At 39.0% G+C, this 21989-nt stretch overlaps 1 protein-coding gene across 1 annotated transcript in view; it reads right to left on the bottom strand.

Moving 5' to 3' along the window:
* Window positions 1-1116: 1116 nt before the first annotated feature.
* LOC122808189 (antigen WC1.1-like) overlaps window positions 1117-21989 on the bottom strand; it is a 997107-nt gene continuing 976234 nt past the window's right edge. Inside the window, exons 18-20 of the mRNA XM_044079157.1 lie at window positions 3182-3496; window positions 2439-2477; window positions 1117-1256 (exon numbers count right to left, since the gene is read on the bottom strand). Of these exons, the coding sequence (XP_043935092.1) occupies window positions 1117-1256; window positions 2439-2477; window positions 3182-3496 (494 nt within the window). The remainder of the gene's footprint in view (window positions 1257-2438; window positions 2478-3181; window positions 3497-21989) is intronic.

The following is a 21989-nucleotide window of genomic DNA, read 5'->3' as shown; positions in this document are numbered from 1 at the left end:
CAGCCAACATTATCTTAATACAAAATGCCAGTTCAGAAATATTGATGTGCTTTCTATGTAAATTATCTTTATAGATTGTCTGCTAATTGTGATTGCATTGATATATTAATTAAACAACTCTTTATTGTTAGACTGTTGCATTTGAATAAAGTGGATCTCTATCAGGTTCATAGGTAATTACTATGCTATTGATCTGTGAGAATCTCAAGAAGTCTAGTCTTACATTAACATGATAGCTTTTAGCCCTTATATTTTGCATGCAAATAACCCAGAGATAGGATATATTGGGAGATTTTTGATTACTAATTGTCCCTTAAAACTGCCAGCTCATCAGCAATCCTAAAAGATCTTGTCCTGTAAATTTAATATATGAGTTGCCTGAGAACATCCAATGTGTAACCTTCTGTTCTACCTTAGGCTATATGTGTGGTGTCTTGACCAAGATACAACAACTGGCCAGCTTCCAAAAGATGTGGCTATCTCCCACACATCCATTCTGACTGCTGATTGGTCAGTGTACATGAGATAGAGGCGGAGTCAGCAGTCAGAGTGGTAAATAACTGCCTTGACTTGGGGTAATATTTCTATGGAAATGTCAATTCTGTGAAATCCATTTAAACTGTCATTTGTGTATTGGCTTTGGCCTGTGTTATAGGCCTAGCTGAAAATGATCTTTGTACCAGTCCTCACACCTAGTTAACAAATCAAAACACAAATAAAATATAAAACAGGTGTGAAGTTTAAGATCAGTCATTATTACTATTTTTAGTAGTTCCACTTAATATACCTTATACAGACTGATGATAGGAACAAAGGGACATGAAGCATTCAAACGTCTTTCTAATACAGAAATGCAACTTAAATAATCTAAGATTTCAGACAGGCATGCATAGTTATCTGTGACTACACAGATTACTTGATACCACAAACTAAGCACTAAACATTGATACAAAAGATAGTATATTCAGTGTGAAATGTGATAACAATCAGACAATAAATGCACTTTGTAAAGGTAACAAACAAGGTAATTTAATGTAAATAGACATACAGTTTAAAATCAGTATTCAGTTCTTAAAGAGCTTAGGCTATTTGATTGCATGTACTCTTCTTAAGTTGCTAACCTTTAATGAGTGTCCTGTGTTTCTGCACCTGTCCACAGAGAACGATTAACACAAGGAACAGTAGAGCTCCGAGAATAATACAGATGACCAGTGGGACAGAAGAGGTTTCACTGACATGTGACCTATCAGCAGCATCTGTAAAAAATGACAATGAATCTAGGGATTGCAGTGTAATGACGATAAAAAAAAAATAAGCATGCACATACACACACACACACACACACACACACACACACACACACACACACACACACACACACACACACACACACACAATGCTTAATAATGGAAATGATAAAGTAATGAAATGAAATTTAAAATTTAAATATCTAATGCAACTATCTGTCAATCTATTGTATTTAATATATTAAGAACTAATCAGCAACTTGACATTAATAATTAGATTGTTTAGTGGTTTAGTGCTTGCCACCGTACCAGTCTCTTCAGCATGGTAGGAATACCGCACCAGCAATGATATTCCCTGTGGTGCAGGAAGATCTACTACTACATCTATACGCCCCCAACTTCATGCCATAACAGCCTGTGGGAGATTACATGATGCTAGATCCCCTCATTGCAATATTATGCTAATGATGCTAGCTCCGTTGTCTAATGACTGAAACACTTTCATGACATGGCATATGGCATGATGGTGGTCACAGTGTAACAGCAAGCAGCTGCTTAGTACTGCATAGCTGAGTCAGGGATACATTTACCCTGCTCTGTGTAACTCGTCCTTGCTACAATATAGCACACTTTTATGTACTATGCTTGCTATTCACAGAACTGGACAATTGTCAGTGTGCCAGCTATAATTGCCTCAGGCCATGTAAATAAATCATAGCAATGACCCTCCAAAATAGGCATGCATACCATCTGAACAACAAAACCAATAACATCAGAAAAAGTCTGGAGTATTGGGTATGAAAGCACTTGACATTTTTAAGAATAAAAAGTGATTTTTTTGATGGATTTGTAGTTTGAAATTAATTCTGTTAATATAATTCATTTACCACTTGTTTGCTACCTAGGACTAAGTGGACATTATTCTGAGGTAAATCATAGCAACAACAGGCAGCATGCTAAACATAGTTATACTGCAGCATATTCTGTTCATGAACAGTCTGGATTATCCTAACGATGTTTGCAAGTACAACAGAAAATTAAATTATGAATGCCAGTTTGGCAAGTGTAAGATCCTGATAATGACAATAGTACATATTTTATGACTACATACATATCTTATTTTTTTAATGGAGCCTCAAAAATAACCATGTAATCAGTATTGGAAAGTGCCTTTTTATGTTGATTACTTACCATTTGATTGTGATGTAAAGGTAGTAGCTATAGGGGCACCTAAACAGAATAAATAAAATAATTGCATCATGGTAGCATATATTGGCATTATTATTACAGATGAGTAAAAGTTTAAAGCATGCAAAATATGCATTGAATCACACAAGCTGCACCTTGCTTAGATTAAATATTTGAATGCAAATTTGTTTTTATGATGTTTGTGCTTCCTGTATTACAAAATGAAAGTCAAAATCACAGGTTTAAAACATGAACTCAACTAACAAATAGAATGCATTTTGCAATTATCATTACAAGCGACTTTTTTGCCGGAAAGCCTGCAAATGCTTAATCACCCATTGCCAACTTTACATATATTCTTTAAAATTATAAAAAGTATGAAAACTTGTCAGTTACATTGGGGAAGCATGGTTACATTTAAAAAGGTTCCTTAGGGCCATTAGCCTCAATCACCTATGAACCTATGATTCCAAAATAATTAGGTAACAGTGCAGACAGCTTCCACTATCTTGCAATTCTACTATAAATGCCTCTTTGCATGCACACAAGGTTGGAGAACTACAAGGATGTTTTGACTGTTGTTTTTAGAATCAGGAGTTGTGCTAAATAAGTGTAAATAATTTATTAATCCCATCCATTGTCTGAAATAGACATTAACAAATTTAAAGCTGTCTGGCAGGAAGCAATATGTTTCATCAGCCCCTAAAAATGCTAATGTAGCTGCATAAAGAAATTTCTGCCATTACCTGAACATATAACACCAGCATCCTCCTTATGTTCACAGTCACTCTGTCCCCAGGGGCTAGAAGGGCAGTCCCAAAGGAAAAATTCTCTCCCTCTACAGTTCACCTCATCCAGCCAGATAGGTCCAGTTCTATTGTCTGAGTTAGGTTCTCCAGTGACTGCAAGAGGAAATCCACATCCAAGCTGTCGACACACTACCTCTGCATCCTTCATATCCCATGAGTCATCACAGATGGTTCCCCAGATTCCATTGTTCAAAATCTCTACTGTTCCAGAACATCGATCCTTTCCACCCACAAGTTGTAGTTGCCCACTTTCTAGAAAGCAGAGATTAAATTAGTAAAATTATACATATATGTATATACATATACATATATATATATATATATATATATATATATATATATATATATATATATATATTTCTTGAAAAATAATTAAACACCATTAACACTGAACTATATGCGACTAATACTTAAAACAAGCAATAAAGGACACAAAAGAATTTTTTTTATATTACAAATAAGTCTTTTCTTACTTGTGTGGTTTTTAGTTTTATTTAACATATATATATATATAGATACATATTTATATATATATATACATATATATATAGATATATATATATTTATATATATTAAATATATATATATATATATATATATATATATATATATTTTTTTTTTTTTGTAAAGTGTTATTTTAGACAAAATAATTAACACGCGTATGCTATATATATATATATATATATATATATATATATATATATATATACACACATTGAAGAAGGAAATAAATTACATTCTATTACTGATTCTGTTTATGAAGATAGAAATGATAGACAATTAGTAACAGCATTTTACTTTCCTGTTACAAGAGGATGCAAATAAAAGTAACAATGGATATTCAATTTAATTCTTGCAGAACAAATTCCATTTTGTAGCTGACAGAAGTGACTTCTTTGCTTACTAAAAGAAGGGGTATTCAAAAACAATTAGCATGTCTGTGGCATGCTACTTACTGTGACCATATGTTTTTTAAACTCCCCTGTTTTATGGAAACTTGTGTAAATTATTTCATTTCATTTAGCGGCATGTCCAGTTACATTCTGTGGAAGAAAAAGCTGGTCAAGTGGTACTTCATATAATGTTATTCATTTCAGAATGACCCCTTTGAACATTCACAATGTGCCGTCTGTTAACAAAAAAGTATATGAATGAGATACCAATGTGTTTTATCCTGCTTCTGAAAACAACTATGCTGTTTTTACAGGCTGCAGTTAATAGCACAAAGTTCTCATTTTTCTGTTTTCTTTTTCTTTTGGTTCGCCACAGGAGAGTATGAACTACTGCTAGCTCTTTTTCTCATGTACTTGGTATAATGAACCCACCTTTGCCTCCAGAGGGCTTTGCCCAGCCATCACTAGAACAGGTGAGGAAACTGGAGACTCCAGTGAAGCATCGTTCATCTGCCAGTGTGAGTTATTTTTCCTTACACTCTAGCCCCTGCTCAAGAGTTTTTTGCAGTCTCCACTATAGCTGCCTTTAGAAGGTGTATACCTGCTTTCACATACATGCAATCTCCCAACCAAGTAACACATCACTTGCAGAATGGGCTGACTGAGCTCTTCAGGCTGTAACTTCAGAGAGCCAGGCTGCCTCCTGCTGCCATAATGGGACAGCTGATGTCGACCACTTACTTCCGTCCATCTCCACCTGTTCCTCTAGAGCTCATGCTACTGGTTGAACATGGGCTATCTTGTACACAGGCAGGTCTTTATCCCTCTAGTCCATGGGGCTGAAATGTTATCTGTTTCTTGAAAAGACAAAGTCTCCATATTGAGTATGGCAATAAGTATGAGGAAAAAATGTCTGTATATAAAACACACCTTCAATTCCTCCATAAAAAAAGACACCCAGGTTAAACTTCACATACAGGTGCAGTTGTTGCTTTGCCAAAATGGCCTGACAGCTCTGATGCTTTTGAATGGTACATCACCCGCTCTTCATCAATATACAATGCTGAAGCATCGCAGAGTAGCAATCCCGATGCCTCTTTTGGAGTAGGACTCAGGAAGTCTCCAGTAATGTGCAAAGAATGAGGACTGATCGATCTGTGTCATGTTAACTTGGGCATGGAGTAACTGCGTTGCTTAGAATCCATCCTCATTAACATTGTTGGAGAGTATTTTAAAAAAAAAAGTTTTATTTCTGTGCAATGAAACATGCTGGTATTTAAACAAAACATTCACATAGTTACATTATGTATTTAGTTAAATATTTTAAACTGCTTGTTATATAAATGCATTTTTTGCTTAAGCATATCACTTCAGCAATTTATTTGGATAATTCACTGGTTAAGATTGTGGGGCTATGTTTGTAGGGAGTTGGCTATTGGCATACAATTATAACATCTGGGCTATGAAGCTATTTATAGAATGGATTTCTTTTATAAAGATAAGAAAACATTTTTAACCATAGCTTCAATGGCAATGAAGGTGGATTTACCCACTGTTGCTGAAACTTACCCATTCAAGCTTCTTCCAGGCATGAATACATCCATCTTCACTGATGGTCAGTCAGTGGTCATCACTATGATATATTTCATCCAAACTATGCAGCTTATGGAATTCTACTCATGCATGTAGCCATCTATTTACCAAACTATTTTGTTTCAGTTGAGAGAGGGGGTACCAAGCTAGATTAGGCATAACAGATATACCTTTCTCCAGCAATGGTGCCTACCACTCCCTGTGGTTTTCCCAGGGTTTTTATGCCAAGCTGGGAAATGCAGTATCTTCAATATATCCATGGTCTAACATAGACCCTCCTGTCAGTGGATCATAACTGTCAATCTCTTGTGATAGGAATCCTAGGGTATCCTCAGTGAGTACCAAAAACATATTATCTACTTCCTCTCAAGATGGAGGAGTAGTGGCTGTAATCTAAGATCCCCCAAGGTTGTCAAGTTCTTCACTAGTAGTGAGACCAACAATCCTAGGAAGTAATCTAAATGTCAGACAAGGGTCTGCACCTGTCGGTCATTAGCTACCACTGCTTGTAACCACAGGTGAGGATATGGGTACAGAGTGCCCAGTAAATTGATTTTTTTTATGACTCTGTTCTTGCTTCACTACTACATTCCAGTGGAAGACATGTAGTACTGCTGTTGCCACTTTGACATCTAATCATTAGTTTCCCACTTCTCACAATGCTTACTTATTAAGAAGGCCACAGGACATTTCCACTTCATCCAATAGAGGGGAAAATCTGGCCAGAATAAATCACCCAGTCTTACAAATATCCAGGAGTTTCCAGCTGCACAATTCCATATAAAAACTAACCTAAATGGGAGGGACTTTGCTCCTCTCCACCCCTTACTGAAACATACTAAATTAACATCATGCTACCATGGGTAAAGGGACACACCTAAAATGAAAAACAAAATTGCTGCATGAGTTGAGATCTCACATTTCTATTATCTGGACAGCAAACATTGTCTGGAAAAAACACTGGAAAAAAGGATCAGGTGGTTACTAACTGACAAATATGAACCACAAATACAGATCCCACAGAACACTGAATCTTCCACACTTGCGGTATCTGCTGTACTGTAATTCGTAAAAAGCAATGCACTATTTTCTGCTTTTCTAGGACAGAACTCTGATTACATTGGCTATTATCTACATGCCATCTACTTCACACTCGCCAGTAAATGACTCCTGTGTATACCTGAGATAACAGTCAGTTGAGTTCAGAAATGCAAACAAAAATGTAGCATTTGCATCCTCAAACTGGATACCCAGGCCCAGCCACAAAAAAATCATAAAGAGGAAAGAAAATAAATGCAAGGTTGGTTGTTCTGCTGGTTAAATCTAACAGCAGTATATCATTTCCAATAAATAGCAATAGTGAAATGGTACAAACTCATATCATAGGGTTATGTGAATGAAAAATACATAAAGCATAAAATTCTGTCGAATACTAGTAAGGTACCAATGAGAAAGAAAATACTGTTGAAATATTTCTTGGAATAAGTGAGTGCTGGAGAATCCCATAAAGCCACTGTCAGTGTGCTCAATAGTGGTCACCCATTTATATTTGTTGGTAGCCTTAAGAATGTTCGGGTATACTATTACTTTAGTCAGACAGGTAACGTCTATTCTGAACAACACCGCAGCTTAACAGAATGATGTTACCACTTTAGGCATCTCACATACAGCTGACTTTAGCTTGGAAATGCAATATATATGGAATATGTACAGTCTTAAAATATCAATACCACGTAATAGTGTTATAGTGGCAATGGCTATGTTGCATATTCGTAATATATACAAACACATTAGTAGTTTTATATTACCTAAAATCATATCTCTGTCCTTAAGAGAAAATAATCTTTTTTTGAACTAAGTGCAACTATTGTAGCATACATTCAGAACTATGGCTTAATTTATGACTATCCTCGGCTTTGGGTGCAGATTTTTGTTTGTGCTTTACTTTGATCTTCCTTGTAGTAACTTTCAGATTTTTCTTGATCTTTTTGAAAGAATCTTTAATGTTAGTTGATCTTGATTTATTATAAGATATAATTAACTTTTTTTTTCCTTTTATTACTGACTGCACTCCACCAAAGTGGTTTACTTTTATGTCACTCCATCTCTTTGGTTCTGTTTTGAATAGATTGCCATTGATCATAGCCCTTAAATTATTTTTTTCTTTTATTATAGAGCTTATGAATGTTGCATTTCTCCAAGGTGGTTTATTTTACATCTCCCAGTCTGTTGGGTTCTAACAAGGACCATTTGTGTATCATATTTGCTCAATGATAGTACAATGTATTGGCTTAAGTGATAGCTAAGGCTACGTGGGTGCTGGTGCTCATATAACTGAATTTTGAAAGATCATCATATAGTTTTAATAGAATTGTCTTTCAAAGTTATGTTGAGTTTAGAGGATCTAAGGGGGCGTCTTGATTTGTGATTGGCTTTGAAAAAAGAACAGGCTACTATATGAGAAATGCAGTTAACGGAGATGTTAGTGACGACATGATCAAAAAATTTTGATTCCCAGTGGTATGATTAATTATTTTTTCATGGGAGTAAAATTTTATTAAGTCTAAGAGTCATTGGGCATACTCAAACCTTTGTGGTGCCAGTGCTTCAGTTAATATTTGAATCCAACCATCAAAAGGTATTTATGCAGATAAATATATCTATATATATATATATATATATATATATATATATATATATAGAGATATATATATATATATATATATACATACATATATATATATATATATATATATATATATATATATATATATATATATATATATATATATATATATATATATATATATATATATATATATATACATATATATATATATATATATATATATATATATATACATATATATCTTGAGACCAGATGGCTTAATGGTTAAGGTCTTCGCCTCCAATGCACAAGGTACAAGGTTCGATCCTGACTTCCGACTAATGCCTGTTTGGAGTTTGCATGTTCTCTCTGTGTCTCCGTGAGGTTTCTCCCATGTTCGAAAAACATGCTGAGTGTTTCCATCTCAAACTCACCAATGAATGGAGCTGTGGGCAGCAGCACAGACTCTACATGGTGCCTAATGGGGGGAAGAGTTGTAAAAAGACCAACCGCTTTGGGCATCTATTGTGGTGCGCAGTATCCTCAAGATAGGAGAACACAGATCACAAACTGCGCACCGTGGCAGGGCTAGCCACTCGACGGTGTAAAATATGGCTCTAGGTGATTTGGTCATGTTGTCTGCCGCCAAAAAATGGGCATTGGTAGTTACCGGTGATAAGTTGGTTGAGGACCCGGCCTACTCTCTGACCCATGCCAGGAACTCATGCTAATGGTGGAAGGGGTATATGTGCCCCTATTGGCCAGTGTGTACCCGCCATAAAAGCCAAGCAGCCCTGGGTCAATAGGCTACTGGCTGGCTGGTGTCTAGTTGCCCAGCCTGGGTTACCTGGGATAGCTCTGTTGATTGAAAGCTGGGCATAAAACCTACCAACCTGCCAAACATGAACTGAGAATTGCTACGCTTAATGTAGGTTCACTGACAGGAAGCAGCTTAGAAGTGGATGACATGATGATACGGAGGAGGCTGGACATCCTATGTATCCAAGAGATGAGATGGAAGGGCAGTGCAACAAAGCCACTTGACTTGGGATCCAGACTCTACTACTCAGGTGGTGGACAGGCTAGAAATGGTGTAGGAATTGTGGTGAGACAGAGGTTTCAGAAGTCAGTGAGGGATATCATCAGAATTAATGACAGACTCATGGCAATCAGACTCCAGTGTAATGATAGGACAGTATTCATAATCTCAGCCTATGCCCCACAGCAGGGTTGTGATAGTGAGGAAAAGAGTGCATTCAGACAGCAGTTGCAGGACCTACTAGATAAAGCAGGACAACATGAATTGGTGTTGATAATGGGTGACTTAAATGCACATATCAGGACAGACAGAACAGGATATGAGGACTGCCTGGGTCCACATGGGTGGAGCAATAGGAATAAAGAAGGAGAAGCCATTCTAGACTTCTGTCTGGCAAATGGCTTGATAGTAGCCAACACATGGTTCAGAAGACAGTCACAAGATCACATACAAGAGTAGCCAACTAGTAAGGAAAAGGCACTGGGGTAGAATCCATGATTGCAAAGTCATCCCCAGTGAAGCAGTTGGTTCACAGCATAAACCAGTAGTTGCCAGAATCAGCTGCAAGCAGTGGTCAGAAAAGGCTCTAAGGTCAACAGAGACCAGGCTGAAGACCTGGAAGATGACTGGAGAGAAAGTACAGCAGTTCAAGGAATTACTCAGGGCTCTAGCACCCCAAGAAGAGGAGGAAATAGGTGGAGTCGAAGAAGAGTGGCAGCGCCTAAAATCAGCATGTGTTAGGACTACAGAAAAGATATGTGGCTGAGCCAGGTATGGAAATAAGGTACATAAGGAAAGCTGGTGGTGGAATGCAGAAGTGCAGGAAGTAATCAAAAGAAAGAAGGAGTGCAGGAAGAAGTGGGAGATTGAAAAGACTGACCAAGCTAGGAAGGACTACTGGTTGGCCAACAAAGAAACTAAGAAAGAAGTTGCAATAGCAGAGAATAGGGCATCAGAGGCACTCTATCAGCTACTGGAAAGTGACTCAGTAAGGGGCACAAAGAAACTATACCAGGTTGCAAGGCAAAGACAGAAAGATAAAGAAGATAATCAGACACCCTTCATAAGGGATTCCAGCAACAACCTGCTTACCAGCCCACAGGACATCAAAGGCAGATGGAAGGAGCATTTCCAGCAGCTTCTGAATGAAGAAAACCCCACAGAAGCAGTACTGCCCCAAAAACAGCCTACACTGAGAGTAGAAGAGGAGCACAGCTTAGAAGAAGTAAGAGCAGCACTAAGAAAAATGAAGTCCGGGAAAGCAGCAGGCTCAGATGAGGTCACAGCAGATATGATAAAGATGCTGGGTGAGCTAGGGGAGAAATGGCTCCTGAGGGTAATAATTGCAGTGTGGAGAGAAAGGTGTATTCCAGATGACTGGAGAATAAGCATACTCATGTCAGTGTACAAGAACAAAGGGGACATCCAGCTGTGGACAGTACAGAGGCATCAAACTCCTACCACATTGCATGAAAGTTCTGGAGAGGGTGATTGATAAATGGATACGCAGAATAGTAGAATGTAAGATGGGAGATGAACAGTTCGGATTCAGATCAGGATGCAGCACAATTGACCCGATGTTTGCATTGAGACAGATACTTGAGAAGAAATTAGAGAAAAGGAGAGAGTCAAACTGGGCTTTCCTAGACTTGGAGAAAGCATATGACAAGGTCCCAAGAAAGCTGATCTGAGCAGTACTGCGGTGATTTGAAGTCCCAGAAACATTGGTAGAATTAGTACAGGCTATGTACAAGGACCCAGTGACTCAAGTACAAACAGTGTTTGGCCTCACTGAGGGGTTCCCAGTGGGAGTGGGTGTACACCAGGGTTCAGCTCTGAGCCCACTGCTGTTCATACTGGTAATGGACTACATCAGCAAACAGGTTGGAGGGGACGGATCAACAAAGCTGCTGTATGCAGACGATGTGGCAGTACAGGCAGACTCTGATCTAGAACTTCAGCAAAGGATAGGAGAATGGAATGCAAATCTGAAGGCACATGGGATGAAACTAAGCACAGATAAGACAGTGGTAATGGCAGCAGATTGGGGAAATCATAAGAAGCTGAGAATAGAGATAGATGGGAAGATAGTGGAACAGGTAAACAGCTTCAAGTATCTGGGAGGGGTGGTTGAGGAGAAGGGTAGTCTGAATGAAGAGATCAAAGCTAGAATCAGAGGGGCTGCAGCCAACTGGCATAGAGTATCAGGTGTAGTATATGACAGAAGAATGCCAAAGAAGCTGAAAAGTAAGGTGTACAAGACAGTGGTGCGACCAGTACTACTGTATGCTACAGAAACCTGGGCAGTAAAGGCAGAACAGTTGAAGAAGCTAGAGGTGATGGAAATGAAGTGCCTGAGAAAGGTGGTAGGATGCACACTGCGGTTCAGGTGAAGAAATGAGGACATAAGAGCAGAAGCCAAAGTAGCTCCAATTGCAGAAAAGATCAAAGAAAACTGATTACGATGGCATGGACACGTGTAGAAAAGTAGAAGACCATCTGGTGCGGGAGATTTGGGATAGACAGGAAGAAGGTAAGAGGATGCGAGGGCAGCCAGCAAAGAGGTGGATGGATTGTGTGAAAGAAGATCTGCGACAGTCAGGCATGAGTGTTGAAGAAGGCAGGAGAGTGGCACTGAATCGAGACAGTTGGTGACAGTTAGTACGATACCCTGACCCCATGTAAATGGGAAAAAGGGGATGATGATGATGATATATACACACACACACACACACACACATATATATATATATATATATATATATATATATATATATATATATATATATACATATATATATATAAACATATATGTGTGTGTGTGTGTGTGTGTGTGTGTGTGTGTGTGCACGCATGCATGTGTGTTTAGATGTATAGCTGCTGTCTGTATTGTTGAATGCTCATTTGGTCAACCAGCAGATGGTCAGTACTGATACTTCTCTGCAGTTTCCAGCAGATCTAAATGCATGATATGTGAAGAAACCTTATAAAAAGACAGATTTATATGCAAAACAAGTCTCTGTTACGATACAGATATGTATTTGTTCAAGTTGCAGGAGAACCTCAATAATTTAGAATTTATTGTTATGTTTACTGGGAATGAACACAGCAACCTCAATAGAGTTTGGACTGGAACATCTTTGAAGGCTTTTTATTGTGCTGCAATGTCCCATTGGAAGACTTTGCCTAAACGGACACCATGTGGCATTTATGTGCTTTGGACACTATGAAGAATCAATGGAAAAAAGGGAAGAGTAATTCTTGGTGAAGTGAGCTCTGCTCTTGATAATCTTGTTCCAAGATAAGGTATACCTGATCCTCCCAAAATGACACCAGCTACTCAGCCAGTTGTTAAAGCCAAACTGCGGTGTTGGTGCTGTGGTAGCGTTGTCGCCTCACAGTTAGACGTTGCCCGTTCAATTCTTAGTTAGAGCGTTTCCTGTGTAGCGACATGCGTGAATGGGCGTTCCTTCGTTGAAGATTGTGTTAGGCCCGGCAAGCCAGTACGTAAAAATCTACTGCCAATCATTAGCGGACCGGAGTTCCGCTGTAGCGACCCCCTAACCAGGAAAAGCCAAAAGACACAAACAATCTTCTCTTTGTGTCTGGGTATTACGCTGGATAAAGGTAGAATTCCACTCGGGATCAGAGTCGGTATTTGACACATGCAGAGCAAGTTCTGTTGTATCTCCCTCTGGGTGAGCCTAGGGTTACTCACATCTACATGAGTCGCCAACGGGTACTCTCTTTTTCCCTTTATTGAATTTCTTCATCTGAATGCTGTGGTTAGTCAATGCCTTTCGGGGGAGGGGTGAGGGTTGGATTTATATATTCACTGTCAGTGTAATGATTAGCTATTTTGGTGCTCTCTTAAAGCTGTTTTATTTTAGAGGATAAATAGTTCAACTTCTATCAAGCAAGAAGTATGTTGGATTTTCCATTCTTTTATGGTAAGAAGTTTAACAAGCCACAGACAAATGGAATTGTATATGGTTTAATTATGAGGTATCTTAAGTCAAGGTTAAAACTAATAAAATGTTAACTGACTTACAGTCAAGTCAGCAGACGTAAGCAATCTCAGCATTTCAGAATGGTGAAGGCAGTAGCATTATGCTTTCAAGAGACTCAGCAAACTCAGACAGAAAATAAGATTTATTTTATTAACCTTGAAGACCTATCAGATAGCTCATTTTTCTTTGTAAGAACTCCAAATCACAGCATATGGCTATCCTCTTTCTTAAGTCTTGCACTGTTTTTTTTTTTTCTTTGAGGATTCAGTTGAGGAGAGAGAAAAACAGATGAAGGATATAACAGGTTAATTAGAGAATCAGTCACTGCCTTTTGTCTCTTTTTGCATAATCACAGACCATCATTGACTATTATAATTTGTTACATGCACCCAGGCTTGCTGGATTCTACTTTAAATTAGTTCTTTAATTGAATTCCTTACTCTGTTATGGGTCATTATTTTATTCCCATAAGAGACTTTTGCTCTAGTTCCCATTACAGAGTCTGTAGTCCAGGGAACACTCAGAAAATGTCACCCTAGTGAAAGCCACTCAGAGAATCTGAAGAGGTTTGTACTTAGTAGACATGAGGCCTTTGTGTGGAAAGCTGGATAGGATGTTTAAATACTATTCAAGCACTCACCAGAATATGTTCCATGCTGCCATTATATTTATCATGCATTCATTTGTTACATACTTTGGTGTTGTATCATAGGTTCATAGGTTCATAGGATGATGCTAGACTATTGGCCCAGAGGCTCTTATAAGCCTAGTCAAGAATTTGGCCCATGTTCCCTCAAAGTCAGCACCTGTTTTCCCTGTCCAGCAGGGACTCAGCCAGGTGGTATCACAGGAGTGTATTTTCTGTTTCCTTTCCAGTCGTCCAGGTTCCTCTTAAAGAAGGCTAGAGAAGTACTCTGCTTGACATGGAGAGGTAATGTATTCCACAGATGGGAAAGTCTATTAGTTCTATTAATGTCACAGACCAGGTTAAGGCCTTGTGGGCAGGGAGTGGAGTTTGAATTACAGATATGCAGCAACTCCATCAAGGCTGAGTCTGAGATGGCCTTGTATGCCAGACACAGGTCACCTCTGAGCAGTCTGTATGAGACTGAGTAGAGGGACAGAGCTTTTAGCCTATCTGTTTAGGATTAGTGTTTGAGACCCTGGATTTTTCTGGTCAGGACCTCTTCGGTCTCTTTAGCTGTTCCATATATATTTATGCATATATATATATATATATATATATATATATATATATATATAATGATAATTGGTCTGATAAGGGAAGAGTACACGGATGTTATGACCTCCTTGTTCCTGGATGAAATATCATTATTTATGAGGTGGGCCATTTAGAAAGCCTTCCGTTCACCTGAGGCAATGTGGTGGTCAAAAGTCAGGTTGCTGTCGACCTAGGAACCCAAGTCCTCCAAGACCGATTGCATTCTTAATACATTATTATTAATGTGATAATTAGTGGGGATGCCATTTTCCCCAAAGGGGATAATGATGCATTTCTTGGCATTCAGTTTGAGGCCATGCTTCTGGCACCAGTCATTAGTTTGGGTAAGGCCCTCTTGGAGGAAGTTCACATCACTAGGGGAATTTAAAACAGCACCCAGCTTGAAGTCATCTGCAAACTTGGTCAGCCACAGACCACTAGTTTTGGCTTGTACCTCAGAAAAGTATATCCCAAACAGCAGAGGCCCCCAGACCGATCCTTGGGTTACACCACTCATTACAGGTCTACTACTTGAGGTGGTTTCCCCTATTTGACTGAATGGGTCTATCAGTGAGACAGTTAGCTACCCATCTGGTAACATACGGGTTGATGTCTAGATGGGAGAATTTATCTATTATGCCTGAGTGGGGAATAGTGTTGAAGGCTTTGGCTAGGTCAAGGTAGGTGGTGTGCACCATCTTCCCCTCATCCATGGCTTTGGTGACTGTTTCGAAGAAGCCAACCTAGTTTAGCAGGCATGATCTCCCTTTGACAAAACTAAACTGTGTGGGGTCAAGTGTTTTGAGGTATCCAATGTCCTTGTTTATAATGTCCATAATAATGCGTTCCATGGCCTTGCAGTTCAAGCTAGTTAGGGTGATGGGCCTATAATTGCCTGGGTCAGTGGATACTCCACCTTTGTATAAAGGGATGACAGCGGCTGTCCTCCATTCAGCTGGGATGAAGCCGGTGCTCAGGCTTTAGTTGAATAGGGTGCCTAATGGAGTGGAGAGCTCATGCCTGAGTTCATGTAGGATACAGCCAGGGATGTTATTGGATCCCATGGTGACTGTATTTTTGCTCCCTGCTTATGAGGGGAGGGAAGCAGGTGCTGGGGATGCCCTGGTTTACTGATGGGGAGGACAGGAGGGTGAAGGTTTCACTGAACCTGTCTGCCAGCAGGCAGATTCTCTCTTAGCTAATCATGGGCACATAGCTTGCAAAGCTTGTCCTACAAATTATGTCGATCTTCTGTACATTTGGGATGTCCTTCTTTCAATGCAAAATTACAGCTATACCCAGAACTGATGAATATATTATGCAAGTGAATCTATGAACTCATTGACAATGTAGAGATGTGCATTTAGGCTGATGAGAATGTCTGTAAGTCCATCTTTATGCTGAGCAGAATGTCTAAATAGGAAGTGATGAGATGAAGGGTCAGAGAAACACAACGTAATTTCTAATTTACAGTCTCCTCTTAGCTCTTGTGTGGACAAAGTGTTACTGGTGGTTGATTTCATTGTAGCTCTGCTGGACAGTCAGGGAGATTCTAAATAGATGGGCTTCAACTGCTTTCAAAGAGTTGATACTCAAGGTCTTGTTTTAGTTATTTAAACATTAAAATACAAAACAAAGCTAAGAAAAATATACAGCAAATATAAAAAAATATCAAAAATATAAGACATGATTGTGGTGATGCAACAGCCAAAAAAATTTAGTTACACAAACATCAGAATCATAAGTAACATGAACTAAATAAATGAAGTCAGAGGCAAAGCAATAAAAAACGCTCCCAATATTTCTCATAAATATATATTTGTACAATAAAGAGTATACCATGATTTAACAGATAATGGTGTCTGTACAGTATGTGTGTGCATATGTGAGTTTGTGTCTATGTGTGTGCATTGTGTGTATGTCTTTGTGTGCACATACATGGATGCATGTTTTAACTTGGTTTTGTGTTTATATTCTGCTCAGCAATTTTTGGAGGTCGTGACACTTGGCATGGAGGAAATTCTGAAGGAATTGACGAATGTGATCGGTAAATTGGCCAGAGTGTATGGGGAAACACAAACCCGGAGGAATGACATTGTGGTCAGCCCGACGGATTCGGAAGAGAGATTATTTACTTTGCATTCAACTGAGGGCGTTACTCCAGGACAACGGGTAACAAATTCCAACAATTCCAATACATACAGTGGCGTATTAACCAACAACATTGAAACCGGCACAAGGAGAGGAGACTCGGAGGGAAATGAGCGGCTTGTGCCATCGATGGGAACTACTCGCATTCATGATTTAAATTCCTGGTTTGAGGCGCCGAATTTTGATAGTCATCCAGAAGTACCGGAAGTGATTGATACCAACGGCAGTGGAAACGAGCACTACCCGCTAACCCTACGTGAGCAGATTTACAAATATGAAAAACTCTGCAGGAGATACAGAGCCATGCAGTTAGACAACTCTTTCTTAACAAAATCTAAAGAAATGAAACAGGTCCCTAGAGGGCTTCGAGTCTGGAGGTTACCCATGAGGGTTGACATTGATTCAGACAGCTTCAACGAACTGGTCGCCCTATTCGATCAAACAGGTATGCAATTGTTAGACATCATAATACGCAACAACAACGTTAAATTGTTCAAACTTAAGGAAGAAATTAATATGTTACATAGGAGTATAACAACAGATTTACTGTTCTTTGACTATAAGAGCAGCTTTGAAAAAGTGATCAAAAACGTTGAAATGTTTAGTCTGTGAGTGTTTTTTCGCTGAAATAAAAGAGTTAAACCTTTGTGCGTTGGTGTTCCTGCATCCTGAAGCTGCTGTGGTGGAATTTTGTTTTCTTCAATAGTTGTGGATCCTGAACTTGGTTTCCTTTAACTTGGTTTTGTGTTTATATTCTGCTCAGCAATTTTTGGAGGTCGTGACACTTGGCATGGAGGAAATTCTGAAGGAATTGACGAATGTGATCGGTAAATTGGCCAGAGTGTATGGGGAAACACAAACCCGGAGGAATGACATTGTGGTCAGCCCGACGGATTCGGAAGAGAGATTATTTACTTTGCATTCAACTGAGGGCGTTACTCCAGGACAAAGGGTAACAAATTCCAACAATTCCAATACATACAGTGGCGTATTAACCAACAACATTGAAACCGGCACAAGGAGAGGAGACTCGGAGGGAACTGAGCGGCTTGTGCCATCGATGGGAACTACTCGCATTCATGATTTAAATTCCTGGTTTGATAGTCATCCGGAAGTACCGGAAGTGATTGATACCAACGGCAGTGGAAACGAGCACTACCCGCTAACCCTACGTGAGCAGATTTACAAATATGAAAAACTCTGCAGGAGATACAGAGCCATGCAGTTAGACAACTCTTTCTTAACAAAATCCAAAGAAATGAAACAGGTCCCTAGAGGGCTTCGAGTCTGGAGGCTACCCATGGGGGTTGACATTGATTCAGACAGCTTCAACGAACTGGTCGCCCTATTCGATCAAACAGGTATGCAATTGTTAGACGTCATAATACGCAACAACAACGTTAAATTGTTCAAACTTAAGGAAGAAATTAATATGTTACATAGGAGTATAACAACAGATTTACTGTTCTTTGACTATAAGAGCAGCTTTGAAAAAGTGATCAAAAACGTTGAAATGTTTAGTCTGTGAGTGTTTTTTCGTGAAATAAAAGAGTTAAACCTTTGTGCGTTGGTGTTCCTGCATCCTGAAGCTGCTGTGGTGGAATTTTGTTTTCTTCAATAGTTGTGGATCCTGAACTTGGTTTCCTTTAACTTGGTTATGTATATGCTTAAGCTTGTGTTAATGTTACCAGCTGATAGTAACCATGAATGAAAATTGAGCAGATAAGTCATGGTTAATGTTAAACAGCACATGAATGTTGGGTTGTATGTTCATAGGTTCATAGGTTCATAGGTTCATACTAGGCTATCTGCCCGAGGGCATTTACAAGCCTAGCCCATAGTTTTGTGGCTTATGCCACCCCTTTAGTATGGGGAACTATACCCATTATTTTGCTGTGCCTCTGTTGAGCAGTGACACTGAGGTAATCCCTGGGGTATATCTGCGATCTCCCATCCATTGGTCAAGATTTCTCTTGAACAAGGCCAGCGAGGTGCTCTGCCTCACATATACCGGGATTTTATTCCACAGCATAGGAGTCTTTGGGTGATGAATCTATCCTCCAGCACGTCCTATTAATAGCCGTGTCGAGGTTTAAGTCTCCGCCTTGTGGCTCTGATGGATCTAGATTTTTGAGGTGAAGCATATTCATCAAATCTGGGTTTGACATGGCCTTGTATGTTAGGCAAAGGTCACCTCTGAGCAAGCGTGTTTACTGAATAGAGCTGGAGTTCTTTCAGTCGGGCAGCATAGGACAGATGTTTGAGACCCTTTATCTTTGGTGAGGAACTTTGTGGCCTCTCCAGCTGCTGCAAGTGTCGGGTCAGATACATTCCGAATGGGGCATTGTACTCAATCATTGGTCTGATGAGTGATGAGTATAGGGAGACTATGACCTCCCTTGATCTAGATGAGAATCCCTTCATGATAAGGTGGGCAATGTAGAAGGTCTTCCTAACTACTTTAGCTACATGGGTGTCGAATGACAGACTACTATCAACCTGGGTCCCCAGGTCCCTGATAACTTCTTCTGTACTCAGTGGATTGCCACCTATTTGGTAGCTAGGGGTAACCTTGTTTTTCCCGAAGGGTATGACTATGCATTTTTTGGCATATGGGGCTGTATACCTTACGGTCAAGGTATAACTCCCATAAATGCTTATGAAAGCCTGTGACTGAAGAATGGGAACATTTCTTCCTTTTTATAGATGCAGTGTCCTTTTTTTGCAGTCGTTTTACTGTCCCAGTGTGTAGGTTTCATTATGGTTAGTTTCCATTATGAAAAAGTATATTAATTTGGCTCAAAGTGGAAAATGCAGTGCATCCAGGAAATTCCTTAATAAGCTGGCAGTACATGTAAAGCAAAATCCTACATATTCCATTAATGTAGCCCTTTCTTTCATTGGAAATGTGCTATCAATAAAAATTCCTGTCCTGATGAAGGCAATTTGGTCACTGAGTCTACTATAAGTTCAAAACAGCAGAATGGCAACATAATTTACAGGAATAATTTACATGATTTACCTACAAGTTCAGTTATAATACTATGAAACATATGGATGACCTAGATATTCCTACTACACATACTTGCCAAATACAGACATGCTAAGGCAATTTCACTGCCATAGTTACTACTGCTACTAATAATCAGTGTGCAACATGTCCAGAACAAAAAGTGTGCATTCATTTGTCATTAGACCTCAGTTAAGAATTATAGCCTTTTCTCCAAAAAGTGAATTTCTGTGTCATTGGAAAGAAGCCATCATTGCCTGTTTAATGAACATTCTTAATAGTTGCTCTTAATTTACAAAATATGTTCATGAAAAAGCAGTAGTTTGAATGGTAAAGTGGGCTAGATAAGAAAATATTTTCATATACTTTTATCTCTGTGTAAAAAATAAGATTCTCACATGTTGAGTTTATGTCTAAAGATGATTTCCTGAAATGTTTACTATGAGTAGTAAAGGAAAGAGAAATGTTGGGCCAGATTCCAAAAGATTTGCCCAATTCGGTGGCCTGCCTGAGTTCTGAGCAAGATATGCAGGAAGACAAATAATATGCAAATGTGATCCAGTTTAACAAACATATCACATTGCAATGCAACCACAACAAATAACCAACAATGCATTCGCAACTACAATCAGGTTTGGCAAAATTGTATTCCAAATTAAAAAAAGGATATAGGGTGATATATTTCTATTAGCAAATTGCATGTGTGACAGGTTGTCATACTTAATGAAACGTCAGTTGTTGTGTCTTTTGGCGGTTAGGAGTCGCCACAGCAGAACTCCGGTCTGCTAATGATTGGCAGTAGATTTTTACATGCCGAGTTGCCAGCCCTGACGCACAACCTTCAACGAAGGTACGCCCATTCACGCATGTCTCCACACAGAAGATGCTCAAGCTGAGAATCGAACCGGGCAATGTCATACTGTGAGGTGACAATGCTACCACCACCACCGCAGTATATGTGGAAAACAATGATAGAAAAGAAATGTGCATCAGCAATATTCTCATAAAACCACAGATATCCACAATATGTTGCTGATACCATACATGCATGTGTGTGCTAGCACACACACACACACACACACACACACACACACACACACACACACACATGCACATAAATGCACACAAACACAGACAAATCAATTATCATTTTTAGAATCCATCGTAATTTGCAAAAACTGTAATTATGGTGAAGTGGCATCCACAGCCACATCACCAATGCTAATTGTAGCTAACAGTAGGTGTGAGACATGTGTGGACAACACAAGTAAAATGCACACTAAAGGAAATATGGTAATAGAAAAGTAGGATGGAATAGGAAGGTCTGAGGAAGAGTCAGAGGGGCATGGATCTTTTTTTTTTTTTTTTTTGGAAAAGACATAGAAAGAGAAAGTGGGGAAAAGGGTAATTACAAATATATAGCAAGTAGCACAATACAGGGCAAATAAAGCTTGATAATATACATAAAGGATAGGTAAGTTACACAGACAGCACACATATGGCTGTACAACATGGGTTAAGGAAAGATGACAAACAGGGTAGGGATGCATACCAGCCATATATTGCATACCAATGCACAAAGCAGTGCTGAGATGTTGCAACCTGTGTGTCAGTCATACCAAAAGGTTTTGAACATATATGGGGAACAGACTTAATGCACATACCCAAGAAAATAAGGTGATAGCAAAGCAGATGTGTGGTGAGGGTGAAGAAAAGTGGCACAGAAGATCTACAATTCCATAAGGTAAGACAAGAGGCAGAGGGGCATGGGAATTTTTTTTTTTTTGGTGGAAGTAGGCTCCATTTTTTGTTTCATGAAGAAAAGAAGGTATGAAAAAGACATGAAAAGAGGAGGTGAGGAAAAGTACATTTACAAACATATAACATATGGCTATACAACACCGGTTAAGGAAAAATGATAAATAGGACAGGGATGCATTCTATCCGTCATGTACATCAATAGCATATTACATATTAATGCACAAAACAGTGCTGATATGGTGCAAACTGTTTGACTATAATACCAAAAGAAGTACAACTGATGGCAGGTGTAAGTCAAGCAGAAGCAAGGCTGAAAAAATACAGCCAAAAAATGTAGAAGAAGACAAGCTGAGATTGTTTTAGTACCTCCAACCCAGTATGCAACAGGTAAACAGCTAAGTGCAGTAATACAGCAAAAGAGTATTGTGGTTGCATAATAAACCGCTAACTGTACACAC

The sequence above is a fragment of the Protopterus annectens genome, chromosome 8.part0 (genome assembly GCF_019279795.1).
Source record: "Protopterus annectens isolate FY-2018-M chromosome 8.part0, PAN1.0, whole genome shotgun sequence".
NCBI classification, from domain to species: domain Eukaryota; kingdom Metazoa; phylum Chordata; order Ceratodontiformes; family Protopteridae; genus Protopterus; species Protopterus annectens.
The sequence above is the reverse complement of the archived record's forward strand: the minus strand, read 5'-3'. Positions and strand labels throughout refer to the sequence as shown.